This window comes from Sciurus carolinensis, chromosome 3 (genome assembly GCF_902686445.1).
Source record: "Sciurus carolinensis chromosome 3, mSciCar1.2, whole genome shotgun sequence".
In the NCBI taxonomy this organism is placed as follows: Eukaryota; Metazoa; Chordata; class Mammalia; order Rodentia; family Sciuridae; genus Sciurus; species Sciurus carolinensis.
The window spans coordinates 137,140,954-137,159,485 of record NC_062215.1 but is presented as its reverse complement, the minus strand read 5'-3'; the positions used below and the strand labels follow the sequence as shown (position 1 = coordinate 137,159,485).

Sequence of the window (18,532 nt, the reverse complement as noted above, 5' to 3'; positions counted from 1 at the left end):
TTTGAAATGAGTAACAGTAATTGGGAGGGAGCAAAAGCAAGTTTGGGGTTAGGTGGAGGTTGACTGTAATACTGAGAATTTTATGAAGAAACATAATTACCATGGGTCCAGGAGCTCCATTTTCACCTGGAAGACCGTTTTCACCCTAGAAGCATATAAAATATGTTACCATTTTATACAACAGAGTATTTTATTTAAAAAATTTATGATATGGAAAATACTATGAGCCTAATACAAAGATGCATCTGAATGATATCAAATGTTCATTAGCATTTTATCAGAAAGCTCAGTTTCTGCATTTTAAAAGCACAAAGACTAAACATAAGTAATTGACGAGTTGCATTGGAATGTTCAACCAATTTAATCTAGACTTTTCAAGCTCTCAGTTTCATGGACACTTCAATAGAGTAACAGGAATAGTCACTATTATTCAGCTTCTAACATATAAAATTATGATAAATGTTGGAAAAAATTAAGCCCCACAAAAAAAATTTAAATGTGCCTTTAAAATTTAAATTTACTTATGATCAAATGAAAATAATCATATGGAAATATGGTTTACCTTCAATCCGGGAGCACCTGTTTCACCCTTTTCTCCATTTCGTCCATCAAAGCCCTATAAAATATATAAAAATAGTAAACATATTAAATTTGTGTGCAATCCAGAAGGGTTGTTAAACTTTACATTGAATTTGTATTATTAGCTTTTTTCTATATAGCACTATTCACAACATTAATTTAAATAATATAAAATATTTAAACAGGTTAAAGATATTTGATTTTACAGTCAAAAATATGAAACTAGAAAGTACCATTTCATCTGATTTTAGTTTGTTGCCTTTACTATTGACTAAAACACTAGATTTTATTTCCATTAGTTCATAGATTTTAGACTTGATTGAATCTACTTAATGCATGCATAGGTTAAAGGCTCAATTCAATTTATAAATTATATTGACTAAGTAATAATATATTTCACTTTTTTCTGATAGTGAGGGTAAGAAAAGTAAATTATTCTTTACCAAGCATTTTCGTACACTTTAAATCAACTCGATTGTTTTGCATAAAGTAGTTTGATTAACAAATGATCTTGTTAGTATTTTGTAAACATCAAAACACCTAGTTGTCAGAATCAACTATTTTTGGTACAAATTAAATTGTCCAAATGAAATTGGTTAGGCAAGTAAGTAAACATAACCAAATGGAGCACCTCATAGGTAATTTAGAAATTCTACTTACTCTGTGTCCTTTCATACCAGGGAATCCAGGCATGCCAGCTGGGCCTTTCATACCCTAAAAGTAATGCATGGGAAAAATTATTAACAAACTTTCAAATAGAATCACAGCCTAGCAGCAAAATATTTTCTATTTTTTAGTTAATTCCATTTAGATATGGAATAATTTTCCAGCTAAGCAATTGTGATTAATTTATCAGACTTACTGGAGGTCCAGGCAATCCTCGCTCTCCAGGACGTCCGGGTCTTCCTGACTCTCCCTAGATGGAGAAAGAGAGTACAAAAGAGTTCTGTGTGAGAAAATACACTGTAACCAATGAGTGACCTGATTAATTTGTTTTTCATGAAGGACTCACTAAAATGGTTGGATTAAACACAGAGTTTTTAGATCAGTTATATTAGTAGAAGGATTGAGGAGGACTTCTCCTACCCTGACATAAACTTGTAAAGAGATGATACAGGTGCCTCTCATCACTGAGATAATCATGCCCTTGCCTGAACCTATCGAGAAGAATTTACCACCAGAAATTAGAAGAAAGAGGCATAATATTAAGGGTGTTTGTGAATCTGAAGTTCATAAAGTACTGTTATCAATTGTTTTCATTACAAGAGACACACACAAGAAAATTATAACTCCTCTAGCTAAGTGATATATATGATATATTCACTGGATGAATCTTCTTCATAGTCAAGGAGTACCTTTGGGAATTTATTTAGTTTAGAATTCAACAAATGGTATATATAGTTATGCAAATACAGTGCAAATTCTTAATCATTTTTATAAGCTAAAAGTGAAAAGACATAAAAAATTTTAATAATGTCATTTCTTCTGAGATTCTGCTATATAGCATATGCTGTTTAGAATATTCCAAATAGAATTTTGCTATATCTTCATTCACTTCTTAAAAACTTACATCTTTTCCAGCAGGACCAGATGGACCTATAGCACCAGGAGGTCCTGGAGGGCCCTGAAATAAGGAAATAATAAGAAAGTAAAAATTACATTTGTAAACTTTTCTGTTACATTTTATTATAATACATTATGTGCATCCTGAAAGGGACCTCCATTTTGAAAATACTTTCAATGATTCTCATCATGAAACTTAGATTTATTGAGTTAATATTATACATTTATTATATCCGATTTTTACTTTTAATTAAATTTATTTTAGTGAAAATTAAGTCACATGTATCTATATTTATACTATGTGTATGTATTTATATATTAAAATGTAATCTTACATTTTTGCAATGCTGAATATACCTAAATATATTTCTAAATATTTTGAAATATTATATTAAGATAGCTCCACTTCTTGGTTATTTACATGGCATGTCCTTCTGAAAGACTATACTAATTCCTATTAATATGTATATGTACATGCACACCAGTAGAGTAGATACAAATGTAATCTCCACTCTGTAGGGATCTATGGCTGTTTTAGAAAATGAAGAGATTTTTCCATACAGAAGTTGAATTGTGTACCTTGAGTTGTCAATTTATTAAATATAGCTTTAGTTGTTACTTACTGCAGGACCAGCTTGCCCTGGTTCACCAGGGGGACCTTGGTATCCTGGGGAACCCTGGTGAATAGATTAATATGTAAATATTTTTAAAGTAACAAAATCTTCATATTAGCCATTTACATTTTGAAGATAGTAAGAAATCTGGATTTGTGAATGCAGTCCAACAAATTTTATTCCAGTTTATAAGTATTGAAACCAAAAATTTTTTCATACTAGAATAAAGGTCATATATTCCATTCCATTCATATCATTCCATTGAAACTGAATTGTTTTAAACTCAAAGGCATATTATAAACAAATTAAATACATGATTTAATTTTACCAAGTTTTTATAGCGAGTGATTATTGTAAAGGAATGAAATCTGGAATTTCATTTAAAAAAATAATCAGTTTCTTGGTTGAAACTTCCTTTAATTGGGATTTTGCAGGCTGAAATGGCTAAATGATAGCAGCATCTACATTGATTTGTACACCCATGGAGAACACCCCAGTGCCATACTTACAGGGGCGCCAGGATGACCAGATGTACCGGGGGGACCAGGAGGGCCTGGAGGACCCTGGAATATAAATTTGAAAGTGAATATAAAGTAAATTATTATGAAATATACTGTACCTTTTCATCAGAGAGATGACTATTTAGATATGATGTTGGTTCTTTTTAAAATTCAAACAACTGTATCTCATTATCTGGTAACTTCACTGATATAGATACATTTATCTATATGCATAGAAGATATGTAATGAAGATCTCAATAAGAAAACATCACTTCAAATGAAATTATCCCAGAATTCATAAAAATTATTAATAAATCATATAAAATGTTAACTCCCATCCTTGAAGAAAGGAATTAAAATGTTAGAAAAATGAGTACAAAATGTTATGAGAATCCCTGCAGTGTTTGACTAACTCTGCAGTGGTTAAGGATACAGTTTCTTGTCTGGTAGCCAAACTCAGTGTGGGAAAATATTTATCTGCATACTATAAATCCTATGATCTGAGTTTCTAAAAAAATAGTGTAAATCAATCCCAAACTTTGTAAGTATCTATTGATAGAGATATCACCAAGTTACATTGACATGGAGATTTAGATGTGCACATAAGAATCATCATCACACATGGTAAAATAATAATTTATAAAATTATAACAAATGGATCATCATCATTCAGAAATAAAAGCTAAACTAGAAAACCAGTTCTGTAGTATGCTGTTTCTAAATAATGATAATAGATTTAGAAAACAACAGTATGCAATTAAAATTTTTCTTGTAATCAATTTTCTGAAATGTCAGTAAGTGGTAGTTTTATTGAATCATACAGTCCTGATTAAAAGAATAGGATTCATAATGCAAATATAACTGAGATGCAGTGTCACATAAATTCTCCTTGTGGCTTTGAAATATACAAAAAAGAATCACAGCCCCTAAAACTTTATAGATTTGTAGAAAATTCTTTTTGCAATTTACTTTCTACCAACTCCAAGGGCCTTTCTTTAAAAGACCTTTTGGATCAGTAAAAAGTTTGGGTTCTCTTGTTTTGGAAGTCACAATATGAGGTCCAGTGATTTGTGCAGCAGTCCCCTACAATTCCAGAGAATTCAGTGCCATGTTCCATTTACACTCCTGTGTCAGATACTTGGAATGAAATCATAACCTTCTCTACTACTGATCCTCCTGAAAGGCTGTTCCAAAACAAAGGTCATTTTCTTGGATTATCATGTTAATCACTTTTTGTGCATAGGTGCCCAGGTTTCAATGCTTTTTGCTATTTTCTTCTATCAAAACTCTGTAAGTCAGAACTGGGGTTACAGTTCAGTGGTAGAGCACTTGACTAGCACGTGTGAGGCACTGGATTCGATCCTTGGCACCACATAAAAATAAATAAAATAAAGGCATTGTGTCCATCTACAACTTAAAAAAAATTAAAAAACAAAAAACTCTAAGTTAGTCGAGTGCGATGGTGCACCTCTGTAAAACCAAGGACTCAGGAGGCTGAGGCAGGAGTATCATGAGTTCAAAACCAGCCTCAGCAAAAGCAAAGTGCTAAGAAACTCAGTGAGATCCTGTCTCTAAATACAATACAAAATAGGGTTGGGGATGTGGCTCAGTGGCCAAGTGCCCCTGAGTTCAATCAAAACAAAAAACAATAAAAAAAAATTCAAACAACAAAAACAGAAAACTCTAAGTCATTTACATGGAGGAAAGTCCTTCAGGTACAAAATACATAGTTATTATTTAAGGTAGATGATAAAAAATCAACGAATTCTGGAAACATTTCTATTTGATTTGAGAATTGGAGGTGAGGCAGATTAAGCTATTAAACAGTTGTTACTTGGACTATTATCTAGAAAGTAGGATTTAATGAATAAAAGATATAAATATAAGACTAAACAACTTGGGTGAGAAAGATGAAAAGTGGAAGTAAAATGTGACATTAGATTAAAATTAGAAAATACACAAGTGTGAGACCCAAGCATGAAAGTAGGTGAAATCCCTACCCACTCAGGTGGTCACATAGGAAGTGGCAATACAGGCATGATGGGAAGGGATATGAGGAAGAAATGAGGAGAGAAGAAATAATGTAACATCTTTTGCAACCTTAATAGAGGATAAACTATTTTGTGCAAGGGCATAAAAATGTTATACCTTTTGAACATTATTTAAAATTTAAGAAACTGAAAGGTTAAACAATACTCTAAAATGCTGAGAAATATTTCTACTTACAGCTGGACCAGGAAAGCCAGCTCCTCCTCCTAAACCTCCAGCCTTGACATCATAAGAGTCATACTGGGGAGAATAGTTCTGCAGCCAAAAAAACAGAGAGACATGTTCATTTAACAGATCACAGTTATTTTCAAAAGCACTTTGAAGATGTTCATGCAACAGCTACTCTTCACTGACGGAAGTCAGAGGTGATAGGTACTAATTATTATGCCTATCCTGTATCTCTATAATTTTAGATATTACCAAAATACTTGCTTATAGAATGCATGAATATTTCAACTAAATTGTTAAATACAGATTCAAGGTTAATGCCCAAAATTTGATCTTATATACTCTTATTCAAACCATCATTACTAAGTAGTATTTGTAGCATTACATAGAATCATAGACTTGAAGCTCAGAGAGTGTTGAGATCATAAAATTCAAACTTCTCATTTTGTACTGAAAAATGGATAGGTAAAATTACTTTTCTAAACAGTTAACAAAACAAGAGAATTTATATCTCTGGACTTATGGTTAAACATGCATAATAGTTGCATCCCAAATTAAGCATTCTTATTAGAATGATCATATACTTATTGAATTTTTTGGAATTTATTTTAATTTTAGTTCCAGTCTAGAGAAAGGTTCTATTTGGATACCAGGAAAAGAATACATTAGACAATATTATTTGCTTCTTGCTGAATTGCTTTTTGGAAAGCACTTTTTAAAACTCATAAAGATTTGTCTATATACGCTTTCTAATTTTTCCTAAACTTGGTTCTGTTTTAAGGAGAATCTTTAGTCCTGTAATTCATTACCTGACCACCAGTAGGACATGATTCACAGATTCCAGGGGGGCCAGGAGAACCAGGGGAACCTGGTTGTCCTGGAATACCAGGGTCACCATTTCTCCCAGGAATACCAGGAGGGCCCTAAAAAAATTCAGAGTAAAAATAAACAAAAGAATGAAACATCCTAGTGATTAAGAATCATTATTACATTTTCGCTTTTCTACTTTATAGCATCAGGAATCAATGCAAGTGATACCTTTTCTAGTAAATAAATACATTTTTATGCAAAACTTGTGAAAGACTTAATTAAAATGTATAATTAAAAGACATAAATTTTGGAAAATTTGAATCTTGACATGCACAATTGTGAATTCTTAGTTTATCATTTGGTGTCATTATTCAAATATGGAATACTACAGAAAAATATCTGAATAATTAAAGTTCAAATCTGAAAAGGATATGGAAAGAAAAAAAGTCCACTATTCCCAGAACTATCATTACATTAATTTATTTGAAGGATGTTTACTTACTGGATCGCCCTTGGGGCCTTGAGGTCCTTGACCAGCAGTAGGGACAGTAGTCTAATAAGTGGAAAAGATACAATTTAACAAGTCACAGAAAAACTTTTCCAAGAACTATGTCACAATTTACATGTTTATTTGTTAAATCATATTACATGCAATCCCTCAGCTTTAAATTGGAATGCTTGCTATTTACTTCTAATAACGGAATGGCTATTTGAAAGACAACTTGAATTTCTTTATAGACTCCTACATAGGAGTTATTCACATATTTAAACAAGAATCTTGAAGATGTACAAATTGTCTTGGAACTCACGGGTCCTGCAGGCTGTGGGCAAACTGCACAACATTCTCCAAAAGGGATTTCTGGATTGGGGCAGTCTAAACCTTCGTCATCACATATTATGTCATCGCAGAGAACAGCTCCTGAGTCGCAGACGCATATTTGACATGGTTCTGGCTTCCAGACATCTCGAGATGCATAGGACTGACCAAGATAGGTGCAGCTTGCTTCTACAGGGAGAGAATAGATTACAGGGAGCAATGTTATTTTTTTTTATGCAGTCATGACTATTTATAAGACCCCAAGTAGAGAGAGTTTGGAACAAATGCTTTCTCCCTTTCATTAGACAATCATATTTTTCCTACATAATTTGCTAAAGCTGTGAGAGAGTGCTTAAAATACCAAATCTGCTAATTAACATAAAATTGGCACAACAGAGGGAATTTTTCTTAAAATAGTCAATTTTAAAATAACATATTTAAATTTCATTTATATTAAAAATTTAACATCAATGGATATTTTGCAAGCATTTAAACATTTATTTATTCATTAATTGTTCAGTTGAAAATAAGCCCAAATTGCTACTCTTGGGTTTAACAGTAGATGGGAGCATTAAACTAAGAAGATGATTTTGTTACTAACTCAGAAGAACTTCTAGATTTTATTAACCTAGTTGAGAAATTCAGAGGAAAGCAGAGTTTATCTTGGCAGCATAAAACTCTTTCAAAATTTCTTGGAAGACTTTTAACAAAATTTATTATATACACTGTATGTCACTGCTAGCTCTGTTGGGCATTAGTCAGTCAACATTATATAACACAATATATTGTATACTCTATGTGGTTGTAAAGAAGTTTCCAACTCACAAAAAGGAGGTGGTGGTGGTGATTTTAGAGGAGGGGGAGGAAGAGGAAGAGGAAGAGAGCAGAGGAAAGAGAGAGAGGGAGAGCAAATGGAAGTAGAAAGAGAGAGAGAGAGAGAGAGAGAGAGAGAGAGACAGAGAGAGAGAGAGAGAGAGGCAGAGAGATGTTTTTACAATAAATATTGGCAAGGGATGAGTAAAATAAAAGGGAAAAATATGAATCATGACCATGTGTATTTGTGGCTTAAAATGGTAAAAAATTTGCCTCAACCAAAATTTTAGTCTTGGTTCCTAATTCTATGCAAGATACTGAATTCAGTTGCTATTAACAATGAATCAGCTCAGGGACTGCCAAAATAAAACCTGGTCTCAATTCTTAGAGCATTAGTTGGGGATTATGGTTACTTACAGCTTCAGTTCTTGAAGATTACTATGATAGTTTGCAAGTAATTGAGTAAATAATAATAAGTTTCTAAACACCTGCAAAAGTGTTTTTAAACAATATACTGTTGAGAAGTTTTTCATTTTTTGAGACAGTGAAGTTTTTATTTTCTTAAAGACAAGGGCATTAAATGTGGTCTGAAGAAGGCATGGTTCAGAAAAAGAGACAAGTATTTTAAAACTATTACTCAGCCATAAAGAATAATAAAATTATGGCATTGCAGGCAAATGGATGCAGTTGGAGAATATCATGCTAAGTGAGATAAGCCAATCTCATAAAACCAAAGGACGAATGATCTTGCTGATAAGTGGATGATGACACATAATGGTAGGTGGGAGGGGGGCAAGAATGGAGAAGGAGGGACTATATAGAGGGAAAAGAGGGGTGGGAGGGGAGGGGGGAAGAAAAAAAGAATGAATCAAATACCATTACCCTATGTAAATGTATGATTACACAAATGGTATGCCTCTACTTCATGTACAGAGAAATAATATGTATCCCATTTGTTTACAATAAAAAAAAACACAAAAAAACTACATGTTGCATTGTGGCCTAATGGCCAAAAGAGCTTTCAGTGGTCCTGAGATTTCACCACCTGACACTATACACAATTTCAAAGATCACCTTTTCAAGTTCTTGCATCTTCTGCATCATCTGCCTTTTTGAAGTAATAATAATTTAGATTCATAAATAAATTCATAAATACTTTGAGTTTAGAGGTTAAACTAAAAATTCATCAAAATGGAGATGTGGCGAGTTTGCAGATATGGAAATTGAAATTGCTTCTATTTCTCATTTCCATGCATGTGTGCATAAACACAGTTAGTCATCTTGTGAAACACCTTGAAACTTGATCAATTCTAGAAGTTTAAAAACCCATTTGTCTTTTTGTGTTACAACTTCCCAGAGTGGACTAGAGTTAATAAATGAAAAAGCAATGATTGTTTTATTGAAATTTTACATAGGAAGAAAGGATCTTTTTAGAAAAGGTACTGTATTTCCTTCTCCATATTTGAAACAGATACATGAGAACATGGGAAAGGTGTATTTTCTAAGCTTTTAAAGAAACATTTCTTTATTCTTAGTGATTATAAGAGCTGAGTGCCAAAATGCTTATTACCAGTGGAAAGTAGGACCATTGGATGATGTTATGGAAAACATATTTAAAAGAAGACTGACAATCTTTTTCATTTTATGATCACTGACAACATAAGAGGGGCTAAACATTTTACTCATTTATTTTCTAAGCAGAACTGAAAGAACTAAATTCATTGGTTTGCAGAAAAAAAAATCTGAAAGTTTTGAGAGGAAAGATCTAAAGATTCTTCCTTCTTTGCATTGGTTCCTCTTTCTTAAAATGGATGATTTTAAGACCTCTGTATCAACTTTATATAAACTATTCCTTCAGATTAGTTTCAGTTCAAAATCTTTCCAATAAAAAGCAAATTTCATGCCACACCCCACTCCCTTCACATACGACTAGATTGTGCTAAGGATTCTTTCAGCTCTTTGTCTCTGGATCAGAAATATCTTACTGCATTTAGTACAGTAAGTGGGATATACAAAATAGCTATTGAATACCCATGGCATATTAAAGATACATGAAGATAATGGCTAAAGGGGTTTAAGCAGCTCATATTTTAAATAGCTTCTCTTTCTGTGTTCTTAATTTGTCTTGAAATCAGCATAAATCATTTTTTTATCCTATGTATCCATCCTCCTATGTTTATGTGTCATTGTGTGTATTTTCACATTAGGAGAAACACAGTATATTCTGTTTTTTCTGAAAACTATTAAATAAAAGAGCAAAATATTGTCTAAAAATTTAAATGTATTTGTTAGAATTGGGTTAAAAACAAGTGTTATATAAATGGAAATTATTATTTCACTTGTTTCCAAATTTTATTAGAAACCTTTAGTTTCTTGTAAAGACAGAAGTCTCAATATAAATATTATTTTAGTATACTTTTTACTGTTTTTTTCTTTTAACATATTTTCAAATTTATTTAAAATTGATAACTAAAGCATAAAATTGTACATGTAATGTTCTGATACATGTATACATTGCTTAATGATTAATTTAAATTAAATATATTTATTACCTCAAACATTTATCATTTTTTTATGGTGAAAACTTTAAAAATCCTTTCTAGTTTTTTTTGAAATGTACAGTGCACTATTGTTATATATAGATACCCGACTGCATCTAACTGTAGCTTAGTACCCATGGATCAGTCAACATCCACTCCCTGATTCTCCCAGTTCCTGGAAACCACCATTCTACTCTGAACTTCTATGAGATCAACTCTCTGCTCTTTTTCCTCTGATCTACTCATGACAGTTAACATGATGTGTATATGTTTTGTTTTGATTTAGAAATTCATGTTGTTCTAAGTTAAAAAAGAAATTTGGAATGCTTAAAAAATAGCATAAGAATTGATGTAGTCTTGCTTGCTACCACAACTTATTGCATTTCCACTTGAAACAAAGATGGCGCTTTGAAGTCAATGTCTTGAAAAGTCTTATGTAGAAACTTGTGGTTGAACAGCAACCCTTTCTCTGTTTTTCTATTAAGCTTTGCTAAAAGAATGGAGTTTTGTGCAGATCCTCTAATTTGTCAATTCTGTGCATGACTATATATGGTTAGCAATATGTTCTACCAAAGCTCAACCTCTTACATGGATGTCTCATGCCCTCAATACATGAGAAAATCATGGAAAAGCCAAGAAAAAGAGTGTTTTATCTTCAAGTGGAATAAAATGCTTTTGGTAACTATTAACACCTTCTAAAAATAGAATAGAAAATAAGATTCAGAAGTAAGTCATTTCATTTTCTTTTCTTAGTTATATTCAGAGCAGCTTTGATAAAGGATAAGTTGAATATTTTTGAAAAAAATAGTGAATAAAATGTAAACATTGTCATTTTTACTACTGGACAAGGTAATAGATTTTGCAATTACTTCCATTATTGCTGTTATTTAAAGGTAGTCTTCCTGTTCCATTGGGCAATTAATTTAAAACTCTGCCTCTCATGTCATTTGATCAGTAAGGTTCTCAAATACATTTACCTATAATCACACAAGCAATGCACTATACTAAATCATCTCCTTGCTGAGATCTAAATTATGAAACAAAATGAGGCTAACACATGACATAATTCACTCCTACTTTCTTTGCTTTCCTAGTTCTATTTGGGAACTTCAGAGAAAAATAAAGTCAATAACATAATTTTAGGTATTTAAATATACTTAAAGCTCCCTCTTTTTTGTTCCCATTTTTCTAACATTAAATCATGCTAACTTGAAATAATCTAATTGCTGAACTAAAACATAATGCAATGTATGCTTATCTCAATACCATTTTGAAGCAAAAATAAAATTCCCTGAAGCATCTTAATAAATAGTTAACTTGAGTAACAAGTGATTCTTTTTTCTCTTCTTACTGAATTCTCATCTGAGAAAAGGTGCTCTGCAATCTGGAAAAATAAAAATCACAGATGTGATACGTAAATTACCATAACATTTTTACCATTACTTTGAATATTTTATAAGTGTGGATATTTGAAGTTCATACAGCTTCTAAATGAAATAAGTTTGCTTTGTCTTTAAAATTATGTTACTAGTGTTGGGAAACATACATTTTTATGAAATTATTTTGCTACTTACATATTTATTTTACATATTATAGTTACATATGTTAGATGAGTTAACAAGAATTCTGACGAAAAAGTCTGTAGATGATATAGAAGGATAATTTCAATCTAAAAATTCCATTTTTCATGGGCAAGGTAGATTTTGCTTATTCTTTTTCCCATCAGAAGAAAGAAAACTTTGTGAATTATAATTTCTAGGTATTTCCTAGAAATTTTTTATAGATAGATGATTTTGTGTTTCTAATAAAAATTTCTTATAAGTTGACTAATTTTTTATTTTGCCTAAAGTAAAAATAGGTAATAGAAAGTTAAAAGCAATTGTATCTGTAATATATTTTAATGTCAAATATGGAAACATTGAAGAATATTCTACTTGTTCTGTTACAATTGACAAATATCTTTAAATTTTATGCCTTGATAACAAAAAAAAAATTACATTTGATTACCACTAAGTCAATAAGTATTTACTTTCTTAGGCCATTTTACTTGCCAGTAATTCTACTGGAATTGTCAAGCAGAACATTATAGTACCTCCTATGTCATAGGCACTGTTCTGAGAGGTTTATTTCCATTTGACTTAATCCTGTCAAGTCCCTATGAGATGAATCCTGCAATAACCCTAACATTACAGATGAAGAAGCTGAGACAAATGCTAAGTAATTTTTCCACGGTTACATCATCAGGGGGTAAAGCTACAATTTTAATCTAGGAAGACTTTCTCTTAAATTCAATACTCTTAGCCATTACATTCTATTCCCTTTCTGCTTTCAAAGATTGGGTAGCATTACAGAGGCAAGCTTCAAAACTCTGTCCCATGTGGTTTATAAACCCTGCAAGGTTAAAATAAGAGTCTAAAAAGCAGATTTTTTAAGGGATAAGATTTCTCTGCAAAATGTCTTTTCTCTCTGGTCCCAAAACAAGCATCTGGAGTTAAATTCTATTGTTTATTTCTCTTGACCTTATGAAAAGAGTTATATCTCCAAGGCCACCCTGATGGCATCCAGACCACCAACAGGATCAACATGTGATTCAGGAGCACAGTATCCATTTTATTACATACAGAGAAGGAAGATTTCAATCACAATGATAACAAATAGACAAGGTCTCTGCATCTAATGCAAAAACATTTAGGATGTCTTACTAAAATGCTGATTTTCAGAAAATATAGTTATTAAGTGGTTCACATTAATGAATATTTAACTTTATCAGAATTCTCCTCTGAATGATATTTGGACATTATAAACATGCTATACAACTCCAAAGACTGTTTCTATGATTTTAATTTACTTAAGAACTGTAGTGTCTGCTTGTAATCCTCCACAACCAAATACCACAAGGGGAACAAAAAGAGTTTCAGAAAAACACACGCCATTTTCCCAAAGTAGCAATTTCTCAAGGTTAGTTTTCAAGGAAAATTTAACTTTTAGGGATTTCTGGATCCTTTATTTGTGATATCTTTTAGGCATCTTTGTCTTTTGTCCTCTTTGGACTCTTCATTTTGTTCATTAAGATTACATTGTAAATGGCAATGCTTGACCTCAGTCATGGAAAAAACAGGGCTTTTATTAGCTAATCTGAAAGGAATCCACTTCTGCTATGTTTTCATTAGGCACAGACAGAAATTCTAGTGGTTAATATAATTCTCCAAACTGCAGTTCAAAAATGATTTGTGTAAGAATAGCTAACTCACTTTTTCCATTGTCATGTTGACATGAAACAGGCAAAGTTTCCCTTTTGAAAGTTCTGGACTTTTAAAAATACTATGCAACTTAGTTTTCTGAGTGTGGCAAATGATGGGACTGAGTTAAAAAAAAAAAAAAAAAAGCCCCTAGAGAAACTGTTTTATAAGAAACAATTCACTGAGATCTTTCCAGAAACTTATCATAGACCTGGAAAATTTACAAATGTTCCCCTTGTCCAGCAAAAGCAATAACGTCTTTCATCTTTAAAGTTTTAACTCATAAGTAATCTACTTTAATCACTTGAAGGTGGTGATATCACTTGAGGTAACAAAATGAAAGAACTGGCTACATAATCTTTGGAACTCTGCACAGAAGCAGCAGCATCCACAATGGAAACCATGGAACTCTCTTCTGAGTGACAGTTTAAGACCTGGCATAAGACTCTGTAGGTGTTGGGACAGTGGCTTTCATGAGGAACTACCTTTTAGTCTTAACTATAATTCTGGTAAAATCACAGAGAATAGTTGAAGATTTTAAAAAATAAATCCATGAATAAGACATCAACCCAGGAATCTGAATTAGTTAAAAGGCATTTACTCTCAATCTTTCCTTCTTTCTCTGCATTGTTTCAGAGGCTTTGATCTTTTGTCTTATGTGTTTAGAATTGAAGCAAAGATACATATTTACCTATATATAGGCCTTCAGATCATCTGATGTTGAGTATTCTGGAGGTAGTAAGGAAATGCAAGGTATTGTGAGTAAAACTCACAAAATTTTCTTTCAATAATTCCTTATTTACTGCTAATGTACATTTTCTCAGGACTGATGATAATTTCTGGTTAAAGCATAAGCTCTAAGTCTCTTGTTCAAAAAAAAAAAAACAGTTTTACAGTTCAAAGTTGAGTACTGAACAGAAAAATACCCATCCCTTTCACCTTCATAAATACATTAACTCACATATTTTTTAGGACAGTGTGCCATTTTTTGGCATCACTCTTCAAATAATTACAAAAATAAGAGAATTCAGGTGCTCTGAATTTATGTTTTGTGTCCTCTAAGACTAACAGGATTTTGGTTCTAGTCTTAATTCTGTCCTTTCCTAATTTCATAATCTCAACAAAAGTACTAGATCCATGTGAGATAAGTGACACAGATTTGTGAACACTAATGTAAAAGAAGAGGTCCTTTTAAGGTACAGTCGTTTCTTAAGAATTAATGCTATTCTGTTTTTCCATTAGTTCAGTATGTTTAATAATAGGGACTGCACAAGTCAGAAAACTTGAATGGTAACTGATAGGTTACAATTTTTTTCTTTAGGCATAATGGAAAATAGACTCTCATGACATGGGAAAATGAATCTCTAGTTTTGAAATCTAAAAACATACAAAGGTTCACAGCTCATTTTATAAAAATATTTTTTGACTTTCAAAGACTTTGATGTAACTCTTACTTGACATAAGCATTTTACTCACTGCTTATTAGATAGATAGAAGTATAGATAAATATTACTAACTAAAACTCTTTCATTCAGGCAGGGACAGAAACAGTTGTAATTCAGTGTGTTCTTTGAGTTGCTAAATTTTTCCACAGTAATATTTTTATAAAGTCAAGTGTAAAAATTTGAAAATCTTCAACAGATTTTATTTCCAATGTCTTTAAATATTGTCATCATTGTATGTACTTGGCAACATTTTATTGGTAACATTTCATATATTTGGGAAAGAACACTTAATATTTAAAATTCGCAATATGATATTTTAAAATCTAACTGTAAGGTACTGAATTCCCTGTATGCTGGTTTTGGTTATGTAAGTGGAGTCTCCGTCAGCCGCTAGGTGGCGTGTGTTTGCACCTAAAGTTTGGCATGTTTATAAACCACAGGAAATATAAAACAGACCACGTTTTTCCATTGCTGGAATAAAGCACATGTATAAAATAAAACTTTCACAAATTTGTAAAAAGACCAAAATTCTTTGTGAAGACATGTTTTAATGCTCCGAAAACCTCCTCTGAGTAGACCACAGTTGGTGTGCTTCAACACTGTGCCTGGAGTTGCTGAGCATTTGCAAGACACTCCCACCCCAGCACTACAGGATAACTCCCAGTGAGCTATGTATTCAGTCACCTCCTGCATCCTCCCCAAAGCTTATCCATCAGCAGGATTTTCTTATATAACCTATAGGAAACATAAGACACAGTGTCTTAAAAGCATCTAAACTTTTTTTTTTCATGACATAAACAACGAAGTAAACAAGATCCGTCTCGTCTTCTTTTGAGTTTAAGAGCACACAAAGGTAAAGAGGCGAACAAAAGAACGTATGTGATGTGAAGGTAACGTAGGTATCAAGCACTCTTTTTCTCCCTAAAGTTCAGAAGAAAATAGACAGTGCTTACATCTCAAAGTTCTTATCATCACCAGGCAATTACAAACACTTAACCTATCTTTTGAACTAAAATCCAAGTTCGTGGTCTTGTCAATAAGTGAGTACTCCGTGATGTTTCCCTTCCAGAAATCAGTAGAAATTAAGAACTTTAGAAAATTGCTGAAAATCTTTATTGGGGGTGGGGCGTATTATTTGGTTATCTTAGGGGAGGACTGGGACTTGTAGTATTTTTGAGGAGGGACAGGATAGGGAGGGAAAGGGAAGAGAGAAAGGAAGGTAAATGGAGTGCTTGAGAGAAAGGGTGAGGAGACAAAGGGAGAGAAAGAAGAAAGGTGTAGGTAGAGGTGCTCACATGGGGGATAGGGAAGGAGTGACAGAGGAAGGGCAGCCATGAAGATCGACAGCCGTGCCTAGGATGGAGGTGGGGTGATGAGTGAGGAAGAAAAATGCAGGGGATGTCTTAAGGGGCCAAAAGGGGTGGAGAGACAAGAAGGAGGGAAAAGGAAGGGAGAGAAGAATCAAGGGAGAGAGAAAACTAAGGAACAAGGAATATGGGTGTTTCTCTTCTTCTGTGGCCATGGTTGATTATAACTAATGAACTGTCATTGGGTATTTGCCTCCACCCACATTTGCATATATTATTTGTGAGGACGCCAAACATATTTGATATCACAAACTAAAAATTTTTTCTCATACAATAATTGCAAAAACTATAGGTTAAAATATAAACAAGTGTATGTGCAAAAAATTATCTAATGATTTCTTCTAGCTCTCTTTAAGTTTAATATTTAAGTATTTATTTCTATCAGTTCGTCCAATATTTTCATGGCTATAAGTAGCATATGAATTTACAAAAATATTTTCATGTAAAATAATGAGTGTTTTAAACACAAAAACTTACTATATACAAATATTGGCGAATACAATCAGTTTTTTGAAGACAATGTCTTTACCTTGTTTGTAGAAAAGTCAAAACATTCCTGTTGAAAACACTTTTTAAAAATATTCTCTTCATTAATGTAAATGCAGCTAAAGTGCAGAACATGCAGGAAATACTAGATCTGTAACCATAAACTATTAGAAGATATGGATTGATCAACTGTTCAAGTGCTTGAAACAATAAAAAACATTTTTAGCATTCGGAATCCATTTAAGGAACATCAATATTCTGTTGTTGCCACTTTATAGAAATATATACAACTATCCTAATGATTCATAATACCTTCCTTTAGACTATTCTTAATGCATGCTATTTTTAAAATCTCTTATTGAGGAAACAATGCTCAATTTTCTACCCTTACAAAGAATCCAGCATACCAAGGAGAACATAAAATTATTTCAAGAAACCAATAACTTCCAGACTGCAGAGGGAAGCATTCCAAGACATTAACAGTCCAGGAGGGAAGCCTTTTAAAGTCATTTTTAAAAGTTTCCAGTACCTTAAACATGAAAACAAGTTAGTACAAGAAAATCTTTATCTTAAGCAGCTAGAGAACTTCTAAAAACAAACATGATATTGTTCTTTTTGAACAAATGTAAAAAGCAAAATTATGCTCAGTTTAACATGTCACAATTGAGAGTTCCTAGGGAAATCTTTCAGGAGGCTTTATACCTCATTGTAAAAAATAAAGACAAAAGCCTCATAAAGTTTCTTGGAATCAATACCTACTCACCCAACTCCTGTTGCGCCAAAATGACAGTGGGATGAAGTAGAGCGAGAAGTAACCAGGTCCCCTTTTGCACAAAGCTCATCATGTCTAAATATCAGACATGAGACTCTTTGTGCAAAAAGGAGAAAAGAAAAGCAGTTCAAAGTAGCACCATCAGTTGTTCCCTGCCCTTCAGCACCAGGCCCGTCATAAAACTCAGCCACTGAGATTCCTTTGCTCTGGCCTTAAATAGGAAAAAGTTTGGCTTCCCTCACTTTCCAGCCCCTTTCTGAAATATGAGAGCAGCACCCATCCCCTTAGCAGTAAAAGAAATGATTAATATTTCTTTTTCCCTTATAGAGGACAGAACCCACAGAGTTAGGAAAATAGCACATCTGGAGCTTGTGTGCATCTGCTTATGTATGAGTTTGTTACATACTTTAGCCTTACATACACGTTTGTGGACTTATGAACATATATGGAAATGCTTTGCTTTGTGTTTATAGTATGAGAATTCTCAATGTATGTTTATTCCTCCTTTTAACATTAACAACTGCATAATTTTGAGAAATTGCTTGAAACATTCTCAGGCATGAATAATTTTAAAAACTTTATCTTCCTAGAAGATTTTTATATTGAGATTTTGCCAGAATCTACCCTAAGTCAATTTAAATAGGGAACTGTAAGAGATTAGCTGGAAGAAATGCATCTGTTTGCTTTTTTTCACTTATCCACCCACCCTGGGTCCAGGATGTTAAATTTCATGCACTGTCAGAAGACTAAGTATCTGAACTATGTTTGA

The 18,532-nt window shown here is 32.6% G+C and overlaps 1 protein-coding gene across 1 annotated transcript in view; it reads right to left on the bottom strand.

Moving 5' to 3' along the window:
• Col3a1 (collagen type III alpha 1 chain) overlaps positions 1–17,946 on the bottom strand; it is a 37,881-nt gene extending 19,935 nt beyond the window's left edge. Inside the window, exons 1-12 of the mRNA XM_047544252.1 lie at positions 17,755–17,946; positions 7,094–7,290; positions 6,787–6,837; positions 6,284–6,397; positions 5,484–5,561; positions 3,266–3,319; positions 2,766–2,819; positions 2,150–2,203; positions 1,442–1,495; positions 1,240–1,293; positions 563–616; positions 101–145 (exon numbers count right to left, since the gene is read on the bottom strand). Coding sequence (XP_047400208.1) covers positions 101–145; positions 563–616; positions 1,240–1,293; positions 1,442–1,495; positions 2,150–2,203; positions 2,766–2,819; positions 3,266–3,319; positions 5,484–5,561; positions 6,284–6,397; positions 6,787–6,837; positions 7,094–7,290; positions 17,755–17,836 — 891 coding nt within the window. The 5' untranslated portion in view covers positions 17,837–17,946. The remainder of the gene's footprint in view (positions 1–100; positions 146–562; positions 617–1,239; positions 1,294–1,441; positions 1,496–2,149; positions 2,204–2,765; positions 2,820–3,265; positions 3,320–5,483; positions 5,562–6,283; positions 6,398–6,786; positions 6,838–7,093; positions 7,291–17,754) is intronic.
• Positions 17,947–18,532: the final 586 nt, after the last annotated feature.